Raw genomic sequence first — 19,159 nt, forward strand, 5'->3', positions numbered from 1 at the left:
TGTCACTCTTCAAAGCTACCTCCCTGTTTAACTTGGTAGGGAAATTCTCCTCTTACTAGAAGCTCTATCCCCTTTCTTTGGCCTAAATGGGAGTCTGCACTAGAGGTGGGCACGAACCGGACTACGAACCAAAAAACACCCCCCACAAACCAGCCTGGTTTGTGGTTTGTGAACCAGCTGTTTGTTTGGTTCCTAAACACTAACACCCCTTTCCCTGCTGCTGCAAAGTGGCAGGGAGAGGGGCATTTAAACCTGCCGATCAGCTGCTTGTTGGGGAGATCCCTGACAAGCAGCTGCTCATTTAAACAGCGGGGCTTGGCTGCCCAACCAGGAGTTCCTGGCTGGCCAGCCAAGCCCCGCTGTTTAAATGGCCATTTCCCTACCGCTTGGAGCGCTGTTTAAATGACCATTTAATAAGCAGGTGAGGCTTGGTTGGCCGCCCAGGACCAAACTGCACCCCCAGTTATGTCCTCTCAGCAGCTTGAGTGGGAAAGGGAAAGCCCTTCTCTAACAAAAAACCCCAACACTTCTTATTTGGTGTATAGCTGACTCTCTCATGGGAAAAAATTGCAGTGGTAGCTGTGGTGATTCTCATTTCATAAGAGGAAGTAAAAGTGCAGGGAGAAAGACATTGCCTTATGTGGTGCAGGTTTAATCTTTTTCTGTGTCAAGCATTCCTCCCAGATATAACTTCTTATTTCTTACTGGGAGGGGCAACTGCCAGGCAGGATGCAGCCACTTTTGTGGCATGATGATGGGCTGTGTGAGTGAACAAAATGGTGGCAGGATTAGATGTTATCGGAGACCCATTTGGCTCCCAGGGTTTTTTTTATTGTCTCTGTTGCTTGGGGCTCAGCAACAGACCCTCTGTGTTGGCCAAGAACCAAGGGGTGTGGTGTTTTAAAAAACTCCTTTTCAACCCACTGGAGAAGAAGGAACTCCTTCTCTTCTCGTCTCGGATGTTTCTGTGGTATTGGCTGCAAGATTAGTTATTTATGATACTGACTCCTTTGCAAACCGGAAGTCTGTAAATGTGTGTGGGCTGTGTTTGAGAGAAAGGTGTGCCCCCCCCCCAAATACTATATCTATGCATCTCTCTGCCAGAGCTATCCATCAGCACCGGCTCCCTCTAGTTAGCTTATCAGAGCAGTTTTTGGTGACACGTGAAAGAGTCTTCCAAACAGTTTTCAGTAACCAACCCAAAGATTATGAGTATAAAAAAACAAATAACTACACATAAACCCTAGAAGGCACAAATACTTGAAAACAATCTATAAACATGCAGGTTTTAGGCAGAACACTACAAAAAAACCCCAGAAACAAGTATTTTTACTAGCTAACCTTTTCTTATAGCCTCTACATTTCCTTCCTGAGAATGGGTCCAAGATGAAGGTACAGACTTTCAGATCGTGTTCCCCCAGTTCCAACATCTTGACATAGACTGGCAAGATTTATATTCTTTCCCCAAGTCTTGACATCGTGTTGCAACTCAGGTTAACAGTATATTCATGGATTTTTCTGGAGCCTGAAACTTCTTTCCTAGCGCCTGTCAGAATTTAAGGTGCAGGTTCAAATATTCTCTCCAAGCTGCTTCTTGACTAGCCACTGCAGTAGTCTGGAGTAAATGAATTTAGCTCACCAAAAGGAAAGCCAATGATAATCCATCAAAGACTTGACAGTTTGTCCAAATGGTGATTTTGAGACCATGATTTAATTTCCTTTCCCAACTCATTTCATCAGCATATACCTGTCCTTCCCTTCCCAGAAAGTAATGTGTGATTTAACTGCTCCATTCCAGCAGATAAGCCTGTGTTATTCTGAAAGCACACGTATCCTTTCCTAACAGACTCAACCTCCATCCCAAATTGAAATATTGTCTGCAAAATTAGCTTGAAAGTGCTTGTGTATCTCCCCTTCTGATTTCTTAGTGGTATATTAACTATCCAGTTGTCTCTTGAAAATTTCCAGGGTGATTTAAAGGCTTTGTTAGGTGGGAATTTGGTCAAATGCATACAGAGAGGGTAGCAGATTAAAACTATGACCATCGCCTCAAGGGACAGGTTACCTTTTATGGGAATTCCCACCTCATTCTCCTCTGTTTCATCTTTACCCTATGGAAAAAGATGGGAAATTGTTGAGAGGGCAACCAGGAGAAATGGCCTTATGGAGATGAGGATGTTACAAAATGAATTATTGAATTGGCTAAGCACTCTTTGGACATTTTAAAGCAGAGGCCTTTTGAGTAGCTGTCTTCCAGTCACAGCGTTAGGAAAGGGTGTGACTCTGTCTTTGATGCAGGAGTAAGGCCTGCCTCTCCCATGAAGTGAAATGAAGGGCAGAGTCCTGAGGTGGTAGAGGGCTGTACCAGTTTGAACTGTAGGTGCGGTATTCATATTTTTGAATATCCAGGCATGCTTTAAAAAGTAGAAATTAACACATCAGGAAGTGACTGGGCAAGAAGTTCTGTGGAGGTTGTTACATGAGGGGTTGTAGTGCCACAGTGGGGTGGAGGAAAGGGAGGGGCAGAAGAAGGAGGCTTCTGAGGTAACTGCCTTCTGGACTCAAGGCTACCCAATTCCACATTCTGGCCCTCAGCCACCCACAGTCAGTAAAAAGAGACGACACAAGCTTTATTTAACTGGTTGATAACATGTAAGCTTTGTGCTGTAGCATAGTGATTAAGTGGCTGGGCTCCAAGCCAGCATTCTGCTGGTTCGACTCCCACTACTGCCATGAGCTCTGTAGGTGGCCTTGGGTAAGCCACTCCTCTCAGCCCCAGCTCTCCAGCTTTATTGTAGGGATAATAATAACACTGACTTTGTTCACCACTCTGAGTGTGGCATTAATTTGTCTAGAAGGGTGAAATATAAGCACACTGTTATTATTATTAGGCTGTTATTATTAAAGGGGCCTCATTTCAGACCCTACTAGAATAAAGTAATTGTAAGTATAAACCCCTTTTCATAGCTGTTTCGTCTGAACAGACAAGAAACAGATGGTGATGAATAACAGATTTATTTACAGAAAATAGGTGTGTGACAAGGTAAAGATTTTGTGTGCAGTACTTTATTATAGAATGTACAACTTGCTTTCAGCTTCACTCCCTAGAGATTATACATTTTCCCAATGGGCATTCATTCACATGTTGAAACTGAGCCTCATTTAACATACACAACCACTGAGGGGTGATTTGATTCCTTTTCTCCAGACAGGATCCTTCAGAATTCAAGATTCGCTGGAACCTGTTACCCCAACTGTCAAGATGACTATTCAGGTTCTAGGCTTCTCTTTTAACTGACCCTCTTCAGAGAACCTCTACACAAAAGTTAGATTTGATGGGCCCCTTACATGGTCCTTATGTGTCTCACTGAAACAAGTTTTCTTTCCTAACCTGACCCCAAATCCCAAATACAAACCAAATAAAAATTTTGCAATTTCCCTGTCTGAAGGGGAAAAATCTCTCTTCCTTCTTAAACTGAAGCTGGCTCATCTCTTCCCATCCAGTGAGTTCCATGGGCTCTGGTTGGCTGACAGTCACTTAGTTGACAATCACTTGAATTTGCCAGAAGCCAAAATTAAAGGATTGCTTCAGAGCCCCGGAGGGTAGGCACGACTTTGGAGATGATTTCTACAGGGGCTTTCAAAACCAATTCGGAGGTCTGATGTCTGAAGCAGCACACTCCAAAATTCAGTCACCTTGTTCTTCTGCAAATGTAGACCAGGTTTAAGCACAAACATACTGTCAATACTTTTAACTCTCTAGTGAAATCAGCACTGCCAAAACTTGGAGAAGAGGAGAATGTAAGCTTCTTTGGGTCTCTCTTGGGGAGAAAGGTACGGTATAAATGAAATAAATAAAAGTTTAAAAACCCTCCTTTTAAAAACTTTTTCAAAGTATTTTCCCCAAAGACTTAAGTACACAGTGCCTGTCACCTGCAGCAACCTTGTAAATCTTTTATGGTATGAATTAAAAGTTGTAGGTTGTGTTCCTGATAGGTGAAGAATTAATAAATTGAGGGATATGAGGAGCAGTTCAGAATTAGTTGCTCAGCAGCCCACTCCATGTCTACAGGGAAGCCATTTGAAACTACTACACTGGTCTGAAGTATGTTATGCAATTTCAGCTCCTACTTAGTTTTTATACCATGCTATAAAGGTTGAAATCAATGGAGGTTGTCTCTTGTTGTGTGCAACTTCATTTAAAGCAAAACTTGCTTCCTTGGGTTAGAGAATCATATTGTGACTAAATAGATTTATTCACCAGATTAGAATCTGCTATTTGTCAGGCTTACTCAGAAAACAGAATATAGGTTCTGTTCATTACTCTTCTATCCTGATCAGTAGTTATATTTTAGGTGCTATGGGCTGCCTACATGAATTTTTTTTTTAAACTGGCTAAATTCTGGATATTAGGATAATAAAGCATATGCAATAAATAAATATTGTATTTCCAAAGATATAAACATTTCCAAAGATATAAAAATCGTTGCAAAGCTTTGCCATTTTATACTCATACTAATTGTCTTAATGCCAAATGGCTCAATTTAATACTAAATTAGTTCCTTAAATGCTGGAATAGAATTTTCAGGATGATGCTCTAGTAAACAATTATAACAAATCAGACTCCTTAAATGTAGAAAGTTAGTGTCAGAAAATACATTTGCCTGTTGGTTCAGTTTTTCTACAGAATCCAAAAGATCAGAAGGAATAACATAAAATGAATCTTGTCTTATGGCTGCCAACGAACAATGCAGGAAACAATGGCATATGGTTCTTAACAGTGCTAAAACTGGCTTCTGTGTATGCTTAGGGGAAAAAAATAACTGGAAGGATTTAGCTAACTTCTACGTAAAGAAGTGTAATGAAATGGCAACTCGGTGCAAATATGGTTCAGAGCCAGTGAACAGTGTGCTGAAGATGTGAAGACTGGGCAAAGGGTCTTGCAGTGTAATCCATGGCATATTTACTTGCAGACCTGTCTTATAAGGCTTGGTAGAGCTTATTCCAAGTCAGGATATGTAGGATTGCACTTTAGCTTAATTGTCTCATCAAGGGTATACACTGAAATGTGACCAATCCAATGGCTTTTTAAACATGGGAAAATTTATTTTAAAATCGCTGTGGGAGGGTGAACTTTGTTGTGGGAAGGCAGCAGAGAATTATTTTAGCAGTACAAACCTGTATATCAATTTGTGGAATGTGGAGTTGTGGGCTACAAGCTGTGGTCTACCATTCTTAAATTTCAGAGCTCAAATATAAGATACCCTCAACATGTGTGGGATCACCAGGGTATGACAGCACTTTCCCACTTGCTTCTGTGACAGAGCTGTGCAAGGGAAGAGAATAAGCATCCAGTTTCCTTCCCATCCTGTTTTGCCAGTGAAAATAGTGGCTGGGGAGGGGTTTTTTTTTGCCCTGTTTGTTTTCCTCCTTGTGCCCCAGGAAGGACATGTGGAGCCAGAGAAAAGTGTTGGAAAGCCCCTCCCACCACTGTTTCCACTGGCAAAAATGAGGCAGGAGTGAAACCAGAAGCTCTTGTCATGGTTTGAGAACAGGACAAGACCATTAATCTCAGGAAGGGCTGACAGTTATATGGACCAATCTTTGTAGCACCAGAGAAATGAAACCCTCATTTCTCTTGAAGCTAGATATTTCCACACCCTGCAAGCAAGATACAAAATCCTTCTGATGTTCAAACACCTGTCTGTTGGTTGATGGGTTCTGGTGGGCCCATGCAGTCAGAACCCAGATTGGCTAAGACTTTTCTACACACATGGGAGTAGAGAACTGAGAAGGAGTGTTGTGTATGGTTGTGCATGGGTGTGTGTGAGTGACTGGGGGGCAAGTTGTGAGAATTACAGCCCAGAGAGCATCCTCGTTTCACTCATACACCCATTTGCATTCTCCGGCAGGAGGGAGGGAGCAGTAGATGATAGGTCGTGTAGTTTCCAAGTTAAGTTAGAAATCTTTCTATGTTTCATTTGCTTTGTTGGTATCCTTCTCCATAGTCTCTGTCACCTGTGTGCCCTTTAGTGATGCTGACAGTAGAATAAAGCTTGCATTTATTTAAGATAAAAAAGACTGGCTGGATTCCTACCTATGTGCCTTGCTGTGGCTAATGTTACCAAAGCAGCCCTGTTTGTGCCTCCTGGCATGAAACTGGATATGGGGTTAAGAACCCAGGAGGTGGTGGCAGCTACTAAAGGGAAAGCCCCCCCCTTCAAAGGTCTTGAGAAAGAATTGGGGAACAACGGTTAGGTTTCCCTCAGCAAAAACAACTTCCCTCCATCTTCTGAGAACTGCTGGGTCTTGTTTGCCTGCTTGTCAGCTGGTTACACAAGTAGGGAACAAGAGTGTTCTGGCAGATACTGAGGGTAGAAAGGTTACAGCTCCTTCCTCCTCCTCTCAGCTCTGAGTAAACAGTTTCCCCTATGTGTGTCTATGAATCCAGTTGTGCACCTGTGACCAGATGAGTGTTGAGCATATTGTATATTTCAGCACTCAGATACACATTGTTGGTTCAGGCCAAGGATTGGGTCTCATCAGAGGAAATATAGATCCAGAGGAGTTAGCCGTGTTAGTCTGTAGTAGCAAAATTAGAAAAGAGTCTAGTAGCACCTTTGAGACTAACCAACTTTACTGTAGCATAAGCTTTTGAGAATCACAGTTCTCTTCATCAGATGCATGGAGGGTAAGAAGAAACTGGTCAGATATATAGGTGGAGAAGGGAGGGGGGAGTAGATGCAATCAGTAGCTTCTGATAATGGGATCAGTTGGCTGCAGATAATGAAATCAGTTACTTCTGATAATTAGATAACCATTCATAGTCTCTATTCAATCCAAGCCTGACTGAGTCAAATTTACATATGAATTCCAATTCAGCAGCTTCCCGTTGGATTCTGTTTTCGAAAAGTTTCTGTTGAACTACAGTGATCTTTAAGTCCTTGATGGGATGTCCTGATAGGTTGAAGTGTTCTGTTTCTGAGTACAATCTGCTCTGCTCCAATGCTCTTGATCGGGACTCCCATTTAAGAGATTTAAAACAAGCATTTTTGGGGCTACAGTACCCACCTAATGAAGTGAGGAAACAAATCGACAGGGCTGGACTAGTACCCAGAAACAGCCTGCTCCAGGACAAACCTAAAGGAACTAACAACAGAACACTACTGGTTGTCACCTATAGTTCCCAGCTCAGATCCATCCAACGTATCATCAGTGATCTAAAACCCATCCTGGAAAATGATGCCTCTCTCTCACAAGCCCTGGGTGGAAGTCCTCTACTTGCCTACAAACAGCCCCTCAACCTTAAACAACTTCTCACTTACAACCATGAATTGGCTAGCAGAGTCACCAACACAGGTACCAGACCCTGCAACAAACCCAGATGCCAGCTCTGCCCTCATATCTACTCAGAAAATACAATTACAGGACCCAATGGCGTCAACTACACTATCTCTGGCTCTTACAGCTGCTCATCCTCCAATGTGATATATGCCCTCATGTGCCAGTAATGTCCATCTGCTCTGTACATTGGACAAACTAGCCAAGGTCTGCGCAAAAGAATAAATGGACACAAATCTGACATTAAAAATGGCAACATCCAGAAACCAGTGGGAGAACACTTCAGTCTATCAGGACATTCCATCAAGGACTTAAATGTCACTGTAGTTCAACAGAAACCTTTCAAAAACAGAATCTGACGAAGAGAACTGTGATTCTCGAAAGCTTACGCTGCAGTAAAGTTGGTTAGTCTTAAAGGTGCTACTGGACTCGTCTATTTTTGCATCAGAGGAAAGACATTCTATGGTGACCTCACCGCTTAATTAGCCTGCGTCTCCTGATGGTGCTGCAGGCAAGTGACAAAGATTTACTCCCCGATTGCTGTTTGAAAAGTCATGTTGCTAAGTATACAAGTTAGCTCATGAGTACCGTGCTTTGTTGTAAAAATAATCACGTAGACTTGGCATCTTGAACCTTGTTCATTTTCTACCATTTTAGGTTTGTTTACTTTTGTGTTGTATTTGGCATTGCTGTTCCACATTAGGGGACTCCCTGCCCATAAGGCTTTAGCAAATTCTGAGAAATAAGATGGCCCAAGTGAAAAGATAAAAGAAAATCTTTGCTTCTGCCCCTTGAATCTCATGTCTGGGGCTGAGGCCGATGATAGGAAGTACAGTGATGCATGTGATGAGCTGGAAAGAAAACTCTTCTGTGGTGGCAGGAGTCTAGGCTTCTGATGGAGATCAAGTGTTAAATTGAGGAGGAGTTATGACTTTCAGGTAATATTGACTCAATTCTGTTCTTAAACAAATGGCATTTCCTGCTTGGCTGGAATTAATATGATAGATCAGCCCAAGCTCTGTCGAAGGAATTACCCTGGTACAGAATTTCATCATCATCCAGAAATCTATTTTGAATTAATAACATAAATATGGCAGATAATCTTTTATCTGGCAAAGATGGGGAGTGGGGAGTCAACTTGAGTGAAAGTGACGGTGAGGCAGTCTCAGGAAAGACGTTTCTGGGTCCCTTAAGTAGCAGTTACGGGCTTCCAGGTGGAGTTCTGCCCCTCAAACACGTCCACACAAATCGCTGCACAGGATTTGAGCTAGGGTCAAAATATTATTGAAATAAGTGATTTTCTGACATTTACAATCCTTTTTCCTTTAGTTTTATAAATAATATAATCAAAAAGAGTCCAGTAGCACCTTTAAGACTAACCAATTTTATTGTAGCATAAGCTTTCGAGAATCAAGTTCTCTTCGTCAGATGCCTGATACAGATACTGGCCAAATTTGGCCAGTATCTGTATCAGGCATCTGACGAAGAGAACTTGATTCTCGAAAGCTTATGCTACAATAAAATTGGTTAGTCTTAAAGATGCTACTGGACTCTTTTTGATTTTGCTACTACAGACTAACACGGCTAACTCCTCTGCATCTATAAACAATATAGTAAGAACAGCCATCAAATACGGTATCAGTCTGTGTTCTGCAGCCTTTATGCCTTGATGTAGATTTCACTTGAATTTCATGTGCATATTGCTGATTAGCTCTTCTATGTGCAACTATAGTACAGTGATTATTCTCCTTGGTCCATCATGTTTTGAACCTGCAAAAAGGATGTTTTCTAAAGCAATTGATGTCATATGAAAACCTAGTGGGTAAATCGAAGTAATGACTTATATAGGTTTAGGATTCTTAAGGGCAGGGGCTATAACTTTTTGGCAATAGTAACAACAACAACAACATTCGATTTATATACCGCCCTTCAGGACAACTTAACGCCCACTCAGAGCGGTTTACAAAGTATGCCATTATTATCCCCACAACAAAACACTGTGTGAGGTGGGTGGGGCTGAGAGAGCTCCAGAGAACTGTGACTAGCCCAAGGTCACCCAGCTGGCTTCAAGCGGAGGAGTGGGGAATCAAATCCGGCTCTCCAGATTAGAGTCCCGCGCTCTTAACCCTTAAACAAATTTGGTCAATTGACCGATCAAATATTGATCTGGTTTTTTTCAAGTATGAATTTAATTAGAACTACTTAAAACAACTCATAAACCATAAATAGGTTTGATATTTATGCTAATTGCAAAGGCTGATTGGTTAACTGTTGTGAAAAAAAAATGAAATTAACATTAAAAAAATTCTAATAAATTCTGACTAGGTTTCCATAAATATGAACAGCGCATTGAACAGTGTTTCTCTTTGGTTTTCACCTTAGAAACCAGGGTCAGCCTGTAGTTCTGTTTTAAAAATGAAATTTGAACAGAAAAGAAAGCAAAGTAACAGCAACTATTTTTTAAAAACTAATCTTTTTTTTATAACACCAGGCCGGTTTCTGCTGGGCTGCTGTTTGGAGAGGTCTGCAGTTCTTGCAGATGTTCAGCAGAGAAACTTTGCTATGCTGCTTTGGTTGCACTAACTGCTACAGGGCTCAGGGGTCAAGAAACCCTCCTTCATGCCCTTGCTAACAAATGGCACTGTTATTTGCCCCAGGGATTATTTGATGTTATTAGACTGTGTTGACTGGCATGCCAACCCTACGGTGGCATCTGTAAATGAAAAGATCTCTCCGTAGCAAAAGCTGGATAAGGGGACAGAATAGGCAGCACTAGGCTAGGTGAGCCAATGGTCAGATACTCCTCATTTCTGCTCTTCTCCGTTGCCATCCCTGTTTCTGTGTATCCGTATATTAAGGCTAATGTAGCAATGTGGTGAAGAGATGGGACATTATTGTCATGGGCTGTAGAATGGTGTTGTGGATAATATGTTGGCTGAAGAGACCCAGGTTTGGATCCCTGCTCTGGCACGCTCCCAGATCCTTAGTTTGGCATTTTAGCGACTGCACTGTGCTGGAGTTATGCCAGATTCAAATATGCTAAATTGATTACAAAACTCATTATGGCCTTTTGCGCGGGGAAACCTTGCCATCTAGGCTGAGCTTTTCCACCTGCTCAGCCCCATCCCCTAGCTGCCTGTCTGTCATTTTGTTAATTATTTGATGTCTCTATTATAATAGGATGTTTTGTGTTTTTTTAGCTGCCTTGGGTGTCTTTTTGAATTGAAAGGCAGGATATAAACGAATTATAGCTGAGTAGTCACAGCCAGCCTCCCTACATCTGGTACTGGAGGAGGAAGGCCTCTCTGGCCAGGCTGACGGCTTGCCGGCAGGTGTGAACCCTGTGCTTACTCTCTTTTCTTTCTTTGGAAATTAAGCACTGCGCAAAAGTTTCTGTCTCTCACTTTCCTCCTGACTTTCTCTATCAGAGCCAGTTTTATTGGGGTCTGTGCAGAAGAGCTTTGCGAGAGTCACTGCTGGGGGTGGCTGTGCTGTTCCATCTTACTTCTCTCATACTGTTTTTTCCTCCTTGGGGAAAAGCCATCAAAACAGCTTTGATCTGCTCCTGATCCCGATCTCCGGGGCTGACCAAATGAGGCTGGCTGCAGAAGCTGCAGTGCAGTGGCACAAGTCATATTGCTGCAAAAGAGCCGAACAGCTGCTCAGTGGGCAGGGAGGAGCTTCCTAGGTTGATTTTTCCTCTTTAGGAACTGGCTAGAGGGTGCTTGCGTTTCTCTTCCATGAACCTTAGTACGGCAGTGGTACTAACGCAGCATCTCTGGAGCCTCCTTGGTTCAGAAAGGCTTGGCGCTCTCCCTTTTGTTTTGTTGTGGTGCTGTTTTCTTTGCTGCCTTCCTCCATAGGAACACCACTTGAACTAAGCTTGGCCCGTTTCTCCATAATTAACTGAGATTGGAGGCCAGAGGGGGATGAGCTGTGTAGGGCTCGCTGGCTGGAATCTCTGCCTTTTTGCTCTGGAGCCATGGTTGCCAGTCCCTGTGCTGTTTTCCATTTGGCAAGGAGAATTAAATCTATGTATATGCTGGGTTGTTCTGCTGTTGATGCTGAACAAAAATGTAATCTGAATCAAATTTGGTTTATAAAACATACATCAGTCTATTTGTGCTGAGCTTGCATGACTTCCCAGGCTGTAGTTGTTTGGTTTCTCATTTGCAAATAAACTAAAATTCTTGTTTGGGCCGCTGCAGGTATAGCAGTACTAAATGTGGAAAGGAGAGTATCACGGTAAAAGCAGCTATCCAACAGGAAAAAACCCGTGATCAACTAACTGAAGAATATTTAAATAGTGACTTAAGAAATATATTCCAAATATCATTTAGTGGTGTAACAATCTCTCAGGAGTCTCATAAACTATACATACATTATAGCTTGGATACATACAAAAGGCAAAGCATCTCACAAGAAGTATAATGGCAAATGCAAAGTGCCAAGTGAAAGAATATTCATATGCCAGTGGCAAAGAACAAAGTGCCAAGTGCTAAACTCAATAACTTTACAAAGTGCTAATGCCTGAAAATGACAAACTCGTCAATGCCTGAAATTGACAAACTGGCTGCTTAATTGTCATAGGGCCATTTATGGGTTTAGAGTAGGTGATACGCCAGGCCCAGACCTCTGTGCAGATCTAGCTGTGAAAGATACAAAGTCTGGGAAAGGTTGAGGGACAAAACAGCACCTTTAGAGTTAAGCCCAAGAATCAGCAGCCTGACCCCCTCCCCTGGCTATTTTTACAGAATTCCTGGAAGAACCGCCTCAGAGGCTAGGTGCCAGCTTCTGACTTTGCCAGAAATGCTGGAGGATCTGTCAGGAGTAGGGGTGTGTGATTCAGTATATCTGGTTCAAAAAATATTCCTCAAAAATGCCTCATTGGTATTTTGGGGATTTATTTGGGAATCATGATCTTATCTAGGGGTTCTCAGATACATCAGTCTATCTCAATTAATCTTGGAAATATTCAGCAATAACCAGGGCTGTCATTTCAAAGGTTGCAGCAGTTTGTTTTTCTTTCTTTCACGTTTCCCAGGCAAAGAAGGTAGACTGTCAACTGTCTGTCCAATCACAATGATTTTCACATAGACCACATGAGAGAATCATCTTAATTGGAAAGACAGTTGAACTCCTAATGAGCAATGCCATTCACCTGTGGGAGTCACGGTACCTCCGCCCCCCCTCCCTTTTTCATATGGGAAATCTTCAATGGGAGGGAAACATGCTGCCCTGCAACCAGCTGCAGCTTCGGGACAAGAATTTTGGGGGGGAGCTTGTGCCTTCTGCTGCCTGCTGACAGATTGGTTATGTTCGGAACCCCTGGTTTGGCACTGAGTCTGTTGGGCTTTGTTAGTTCTTTTTGGTTAGCAGTTGTTCTTGTGCATTGGGCTAAGGGTTCTTTGCCTTGTAGAAAGCATTGGATTTTCCTCCTATAGGAAACAATGGAGAGTTGCTTCAGGCATCTTGTTCAGGAGCCTGTAGAGCTGGATACCTTGGCACAATCTTCTTGAAACTTGTGGGGTTTTTAGTGGACTGGCAGCCCCCACTCCAATACAGGTTTGGTGAAATTTCCGTAAAAAGCTTCCCCTCCATCCCCCGGAAACATTCCCCCACAGGGAATAATGGACCTGGTTAATTTTGGAATCTCCTCTCCCCCTCAAAAACAAAACTGGTACGGAAGTCCCTGGACTTTGGGAATACTCATATTTATGGCTTTCCCAATACTTGAGTTTGAAAAATACTGATTTTTTTTTAATGTGCACAACCCTAGTCAGGAGACCTCTGAGCATCTCTTGAATGCTAGGCTGTGTGGGTCCTTTAAGAAGACACTTTACGCTGAAGGGGCAGAGCCTCCTTGAGTCTACAGAGCCTGTTCCCCTAGAAAGAAGCTCTGCGTGGGCCTAACCTTTGCTGGAAGAAGTTGTTAGCCTGTGAGCTCTCTGAACATACAGAACTAGCATCTAGTGTAGCCGGTCTGTTTCCCTTGCTGCTTGTTCCTGTCACCTGGACCCTGGTGCCCATTCCTCTGCTCTGTGCACAAGCCACAGCATCCTTAGTGACCCTTTACTGTAAGGATGCTTCCGCAAAAAAATTTGCTCTGCAAAGAAAGGCATTCATGATAGTTGAGGAAATGGGAGCAGGCTGCAGGATTGCACACTCCATCCCTCTTCCCTTCTCAGAGTAAAAGAACGCCTCGCAGAGCTTAACTGTGGTGAGCCATTAAGTTGCTATGGTTAGATAGCCAGGACTCCATATTTAACTTGTGATTTAAAACCATAGCTGGTGTCAGATCTAGGTTTAAATGTCAACCTGGTTTGGTTCAATCCTGATAGGGCCTAGCAGGGAAGACCTAGTATGCAAGTCAGCCGTGTTCATTGGACTCTTTTATGTCACATGTGTCAGGATTCTTTTGCTAAAGATAGGCGAGAAGCAAAAAAAAAAAAGGCAACAGAAATAGGGTCAAAACTCTAAATGCAGCCTTTCAGCGACTTGCATGCAGAGACAAAGAAATCTATTATAATAACCAGTGCAAAGAAATAGAAGAGAACAACAAAAAAGGAAGAACAAGAGATTTGTTCCAAAAGATCCGAGAAATCAAAGGGAAATTCAAGCCACGGCTTGGGATGCTAAAATATCAACATGGAAATACAGTATCTGGTCATGACAAAATAAAGGAAAGATGGAAACAATACACTGAGGAACTATACAAAAGAGATGGAAGGATGACGAAGAATCTTTTGATGAAGAACCAGAAATCCTAGAAAGTGAGGTAAAAGCTGCACTCAAAGCAATTTGAGAGAAACAAAGCACCGGGAGTAGATTGAATACCAATAGAGCTATTTCAAGGCACAGAAATGGAGTCCATCAGAATCTTAACAAGAATATATCAACAAATATGGAAAACAAAACAATGGCCCACCGACTGGAAACGCTCAGTCTACATTCCAATCCCCCCAAAAGGGGACGCCAAGGAGTGCAGTAATTATCGGACAATTGCGTTAATTTCCCATGTAAGCAAAGTGATGCTCAGAATTATACAGCAAAGACTCTTACCATATATGGAACGAGAATGCCAGATGTTCAAGCTGGATTCAGAAAAGAAAGTGGCACCAGAGATCACATTGCAAATTTACGACGGCTAATGGAACATACCAGGGAATTTCAGAAGAAAATCAGCCTGTGTTTTATAGATTACAGCAAAGCTTTTGACTGTTTAGCTCATGAAAAGCTATGGAGAATCTTAAAAGAAATGGGGGTTCCACAACATCTGATTGTTTTGATGCGCAACCTATACTCGGGACAAGAGGCTACTGTCAGGACAGAATATGGGGAAACAGAATGGTTTCCAGTTGGCATGGGTGTCAGACAAGGATGCATATTATCTCCCTACCTGTTCAACCTCTATGCAGAGTATATCATAAGGAAAGCTGGATTAGATTTAGAAGGTGGAATGAAAATTGGTGGGAAGAACATTAACAATTTGAGATATGGAGATGACACCACATTACTAGCAGAAAATAGTGAAGACTTGAAATAACTACTGATGAAGGTTAAAGGGGAAAGCACCAAAGCAGGATTATAACTGAACATCAAGAAGACAAAAGTTATGTCTACTGAGGAACTACACAATTTTAAAGTTGACAATGAGGAAATTGAAGTTGTTCAAGATTTTCTATTCCTTGGTTTAATCATCAACCAACAGGGAGACTGCAATGAATAAATCAGAAGAAGATTGAGACTTGGAAGAGCAGTTGTGAGGGAGCTAGATAAGATCCTTAAAGATATAGATGTCTCTCTGGGAACCAAGATCAAGATAATCCAAACTATGATATTCCCTATTGCCATGTTTGGATGTGAAAGTTGGACAGTAAATAAAGCTGACAGGAAAAAAAATGATTCATTTGAAATGTGGTGCTGGAGGAGAGTTTTGCAGATACCATGGACAGCCAAAAAGACAAATAAGTGGGTACTAGATCAAATCAAGCCAGAATTCTCCTTAGAAGCTAGAATGACAAGACTAAAGCTATCGTACTTTGGTCACATCATGAGAAGACAAGATTCTCTGGAAAAATCAATAATGTTAGGAAAAGTGGAAGGCAGCAGGAAAAGAGGGAGACCTAAAATGAGATGGCTTGACTCAATAAAAGAAGCCACGTCCTCCAGTTTGCAGGATCTGAGTAGGTCTGTTAGAAAGAGAATGTTTTGGAGGTCTTTCATCCATAGGGTTGCCATAGGTCAGAAACGACTTGACGGCACATAACACACATGTCAGCATTATTAACTATATATTATTCATTTATGTACCCTTTTTATGCTGACATACAAACTTTACCAGCACATTTTCAGAGCTGGAAAACTCCACCATTGCATGTCAGTTAAGAAGCACACATTGGAAAATTTTATTGAAATGGGTGGGAGTCTGTATTTTTTTTTTGTAGCTTTTGTTGACATAGATTTCCAGTGTTGACTTCAAAGGCAATATGGGGTTTGGTATTATTGGAAGTCTTAAGCAGTAATCTTATAGAGTGCAGGGGTGCCTGCCAAGAAACTGTGCTAAAGAGGCCAAGAGTGCATAATGTATTGTCAGGCCTATGATGAACACTGAGCAAATTGGACAGAGACCTACTGAAAAATGCTGTGTGTGGATAAATTCTTGTGCACAGAACTACTTTTAAAAATAGCATGCTACTGACTAAGCTCACTGGCCCCCAATATTTAATTTCTACACTTCCTGCATATTTTTTTTTAAAACCTTACTTTCCTGTGAGAGTAATTAAAATTTGTTGTTGTTGGGCTTCATTAAACAAAAAAGCGTGATTATCAAGACTTCCGTCTTACCTCTTCAAACATAAAAGCTAGCGAAAGAGTGAGATTTGGGGGAGCAAGATGAGAGAGACTCTTTGTACACAAGGGGAAGGGACTTGGTTTCCAGATGTTAATTTGAAAAAGAGCTTGAAAGTTGTGGACAACTGTATTGTGGACTTTTCACCTCTTATTTCTTTACGCTAGACATCCATCATCTTTCCCACTTCTAGAATTTCTTCCAGTAATCCAGTTCCAAGAGGACCTTCACTCAAATCTCACAAATTCCTCTTTTCTTAAGGCTTTTGATGTTGATATCCAGTGCCTGCCTCGGTTTTTACTTGTTACAAATCACGTTTATTATTCTTGCTTCTTCAGCTGCCCTTGACTTTGTGTGTGGCGGGAGGTGATGTTCTTAAATTGGGCTGTTCTGCATCATTTGTACCATTGGGCAGATTGTAATTCCTAGTAGCAGTAATCCATTTTAACTATAGTGATTTTTTTAAAAGTGGAAGCTAGCATTAGTCCCTTGATCTAAAGATTAAGGGCAAGAAACTCACTCTTGGTTAAGCATCACATATGATTTGTAGTTTCTGCTGATGGAGATTTGTACCATAGTCCTAGTCTTTAAAGTTGTTGGTGGATTTGGTTGGAGTATTTCTGGTAAGCAGGAGACTAGTACTGACAAGTATAGATGCCGTGTGTATCAGCCTCTTAACTATGTAGTATGCCAGAAGCGCCCAGTGAGCTCTCATGCTCTCTTCCTTTCCAGCCTTAACTGTGTTGTAATATTATGCACGCACAAAGTTTCAAACTGACTGCAGTTAGCTTTAAATAAAAATGTGGAATCTAGGCTGGAAGTTGGTTTGCAAATTCAGAAGGAGTAGGTGGGACCTACAGGAGGTTCTTAATCTCTTAACCTTGGTCCTAAACAGAGTTACACCTTTCTACTATGAGAGCATCATTATATCTACCGTTAGGTGTGGCTGCAACTTTGTGTATTAGGAGGATGGCAAAATGTATGTGATTCTTCATTCCAAAAAAAGCCAGTACTGTTCCTAGCACTCTCCCATCTGAAGAATTTCTGTAAGCTGTGTTGGCAGTTAGTGGTGACCAGGGCTTTTTTTCAGTGGGAACGTGGTGGAACGGAGTTCCGGCACCTCTTGAAAATGGTCACATGGCCAGTGGCCCCGCTGGAGCGGCGCGGAGGGCAATCTAAACTCCCCTCTGTCTGGAGATCAGGGGGCAGGACCACCAGCCATGTGACCATTTTCACCGAAGGTGATTTAAACTTTAAAAAAACTCCCCCCTTGTTCCAGCTGACCCAAAGTGACGTCATTGTGCAGTCCTGAGTTCCACCACCTCTTTCCCCAGAAAAAAAGCCCTGGTGGTGACTTTGTCATTACAAAGGCAAATGCACTTGGCTGTTTGCCGTAATGGAAACATTACATCTTGCTGTAAAGGTGCTTGCATCTTGCAGTCATTATTATTTCAAATGTTTCCATTTTTGCTGTTCCCAGAGGTGCCTTGGAAATAGATTGTTGTTTGCACTTGGGCAAAGTTTTTCCACCTTTAACGACTCTGGGATCAGTAGCCAACTTTTCACTTTCCTTTTTATACAGTCATTGGACCAGCAGGCAAAACGTTGTTGGCTATAAAAGGTGAGTTTTGAAGTACAGAACATTTTAATTACAGATAAGTTTTCATGTGCAGTGTTAGAGTCCAACTCATTAGATTTAAATCTACAGAGAGGCCTTCTGAAGCAAAATGGTGCTTGAGTAACTCCCTTAATAGACATTATTCATTTCTATGACTTTTCCATTTGTGAACATGTGATTGTGGGTGGAGAGAGAGAATGCATGTGTGCATTGAGGGTCAAAACATAAATTAGAGAAGGAGAAACTGGCAAGAGATGCTACCCTTGTTGGACTGTCAAACCTTTAGCCCTCAAGATCCTGCATAAATTGAGCAGTTGCATGTTGACTTCTAATCTCATTGTTCTGAGAGCGAAGAATGTTTGAATTACTGCTTGTCTTGTGCTTCACAACACTGCTTTCTCATGGGATATCAGTGCTGGATTTAGGTCAAGATTTTTGGTTCCGTAGCACAGTACCTATGTAATATAGCAAAAGGCTTCGTGTAGTCCAAATCTGTTGGGCTTTGCAAAGAGCTTCCTGGTTTTCTTAGAGGTGAATCCCTTGAAGGTGTGAAGCAGTGGACTAGTTCTCCCAAGCATAACTTCCCGCACACAGAGTCTGTTGGTTTTGCTTGGCCTTGCTGTTAATGCTTACATGTCCAGCTTGGTCTTTAGGTGGGGAACAGACAAAATCTTACTTTCCTTATGTGACTCCATAGCCTTGTATGAGTTCACCTGCCTGCCTCTTCCCTTTCTAATCTGCCACCATCAGTACTGTCGTTTGCTTTAGAATGCACTTGCCTGAATCCTCTTTCCACCCCTTGCCCTTCAGATGAACTTCATAACCCATCCCACAGTCTGCAGGTGACCCTGTGCTTGACTACCTGCAGCCTAGCATCAGGGCGCCTGCTTTTTGTGGCTGATGTTGGTTTAGGAAGATTATTGATAGGTAATCTCTGATTACCAGTTTTCTACTGCTGCTTTATAGAATTAAAAGGCAATGCAAGGTGCCATTCTTTGTCTGTGTAAAGGCACCTGACCAGAGGACTAGAATGAGAACATTAACTGTTTTCTTGATGCCTTTATTACTGTACTTTTTGTTTTCCTCCCCAGGATGTTGCGCTTTCGTCTTTTCCCTGCTGTGGCAAGTTTAGCTGCCATTTCCAGGCGATACTATGGAACAGCACATTCTATTCGCAGCCGTCGCAGGCTGATGATGGTGGCCTTTGTAGGAACAGCTGCAGTGGCATCAAGCACTGGACTTCTGTTAAAGAGGTAGGTTCTGTGAGCTGCTATTGCAGTATTCTTTGGTTTTTTGAGAAAGCTTCAGTCTGTTGGTTTTTTGAGAAAGCTTCGGTCTGTTGTTTGAAT

General features: G+C 42.1%; 1 protein-coding gene across 1 annotated transcript in view; it reads left to right on the forward strand.

Annotated features, from left to right (window-relative positions):
* Window positions 1–19,159, forward strand: part of MICU1 (mitochondrial calcium uptake 1) — a 171,185-nt gene that overhangs the window by 6,685 nt on the left and 145,341 nt on the right. Inside the window, exon 2 of the mRNA XM_054983650.1 lies at window positions 18,902–19,063. Within this exon, the coding sequence (XP_054839625.1) occupies window positions 18,903–19,063 (161 nt within the window). The 5' untranslated portion in view covers window position 18,902. The remainder of the gene's footprint in view (window positions 1–18,901; window positions 19,064–19,159) is intronic.

The sequence above is a fragment of the Eublepharis macularius genome, chromosome 6 (genome assembly GCF_028583425.1).
Source record: "Eublepharis macularius isolate TG4126 chromosome 6, MPM_Emac_v1.0, whole genome shotgun sequence".
NCBI lineage: Eukaryota > Metazoa > Chordata > Lepidosauria > Squamata > Eublepharidae > Eublepharis > Eublepharis macularius.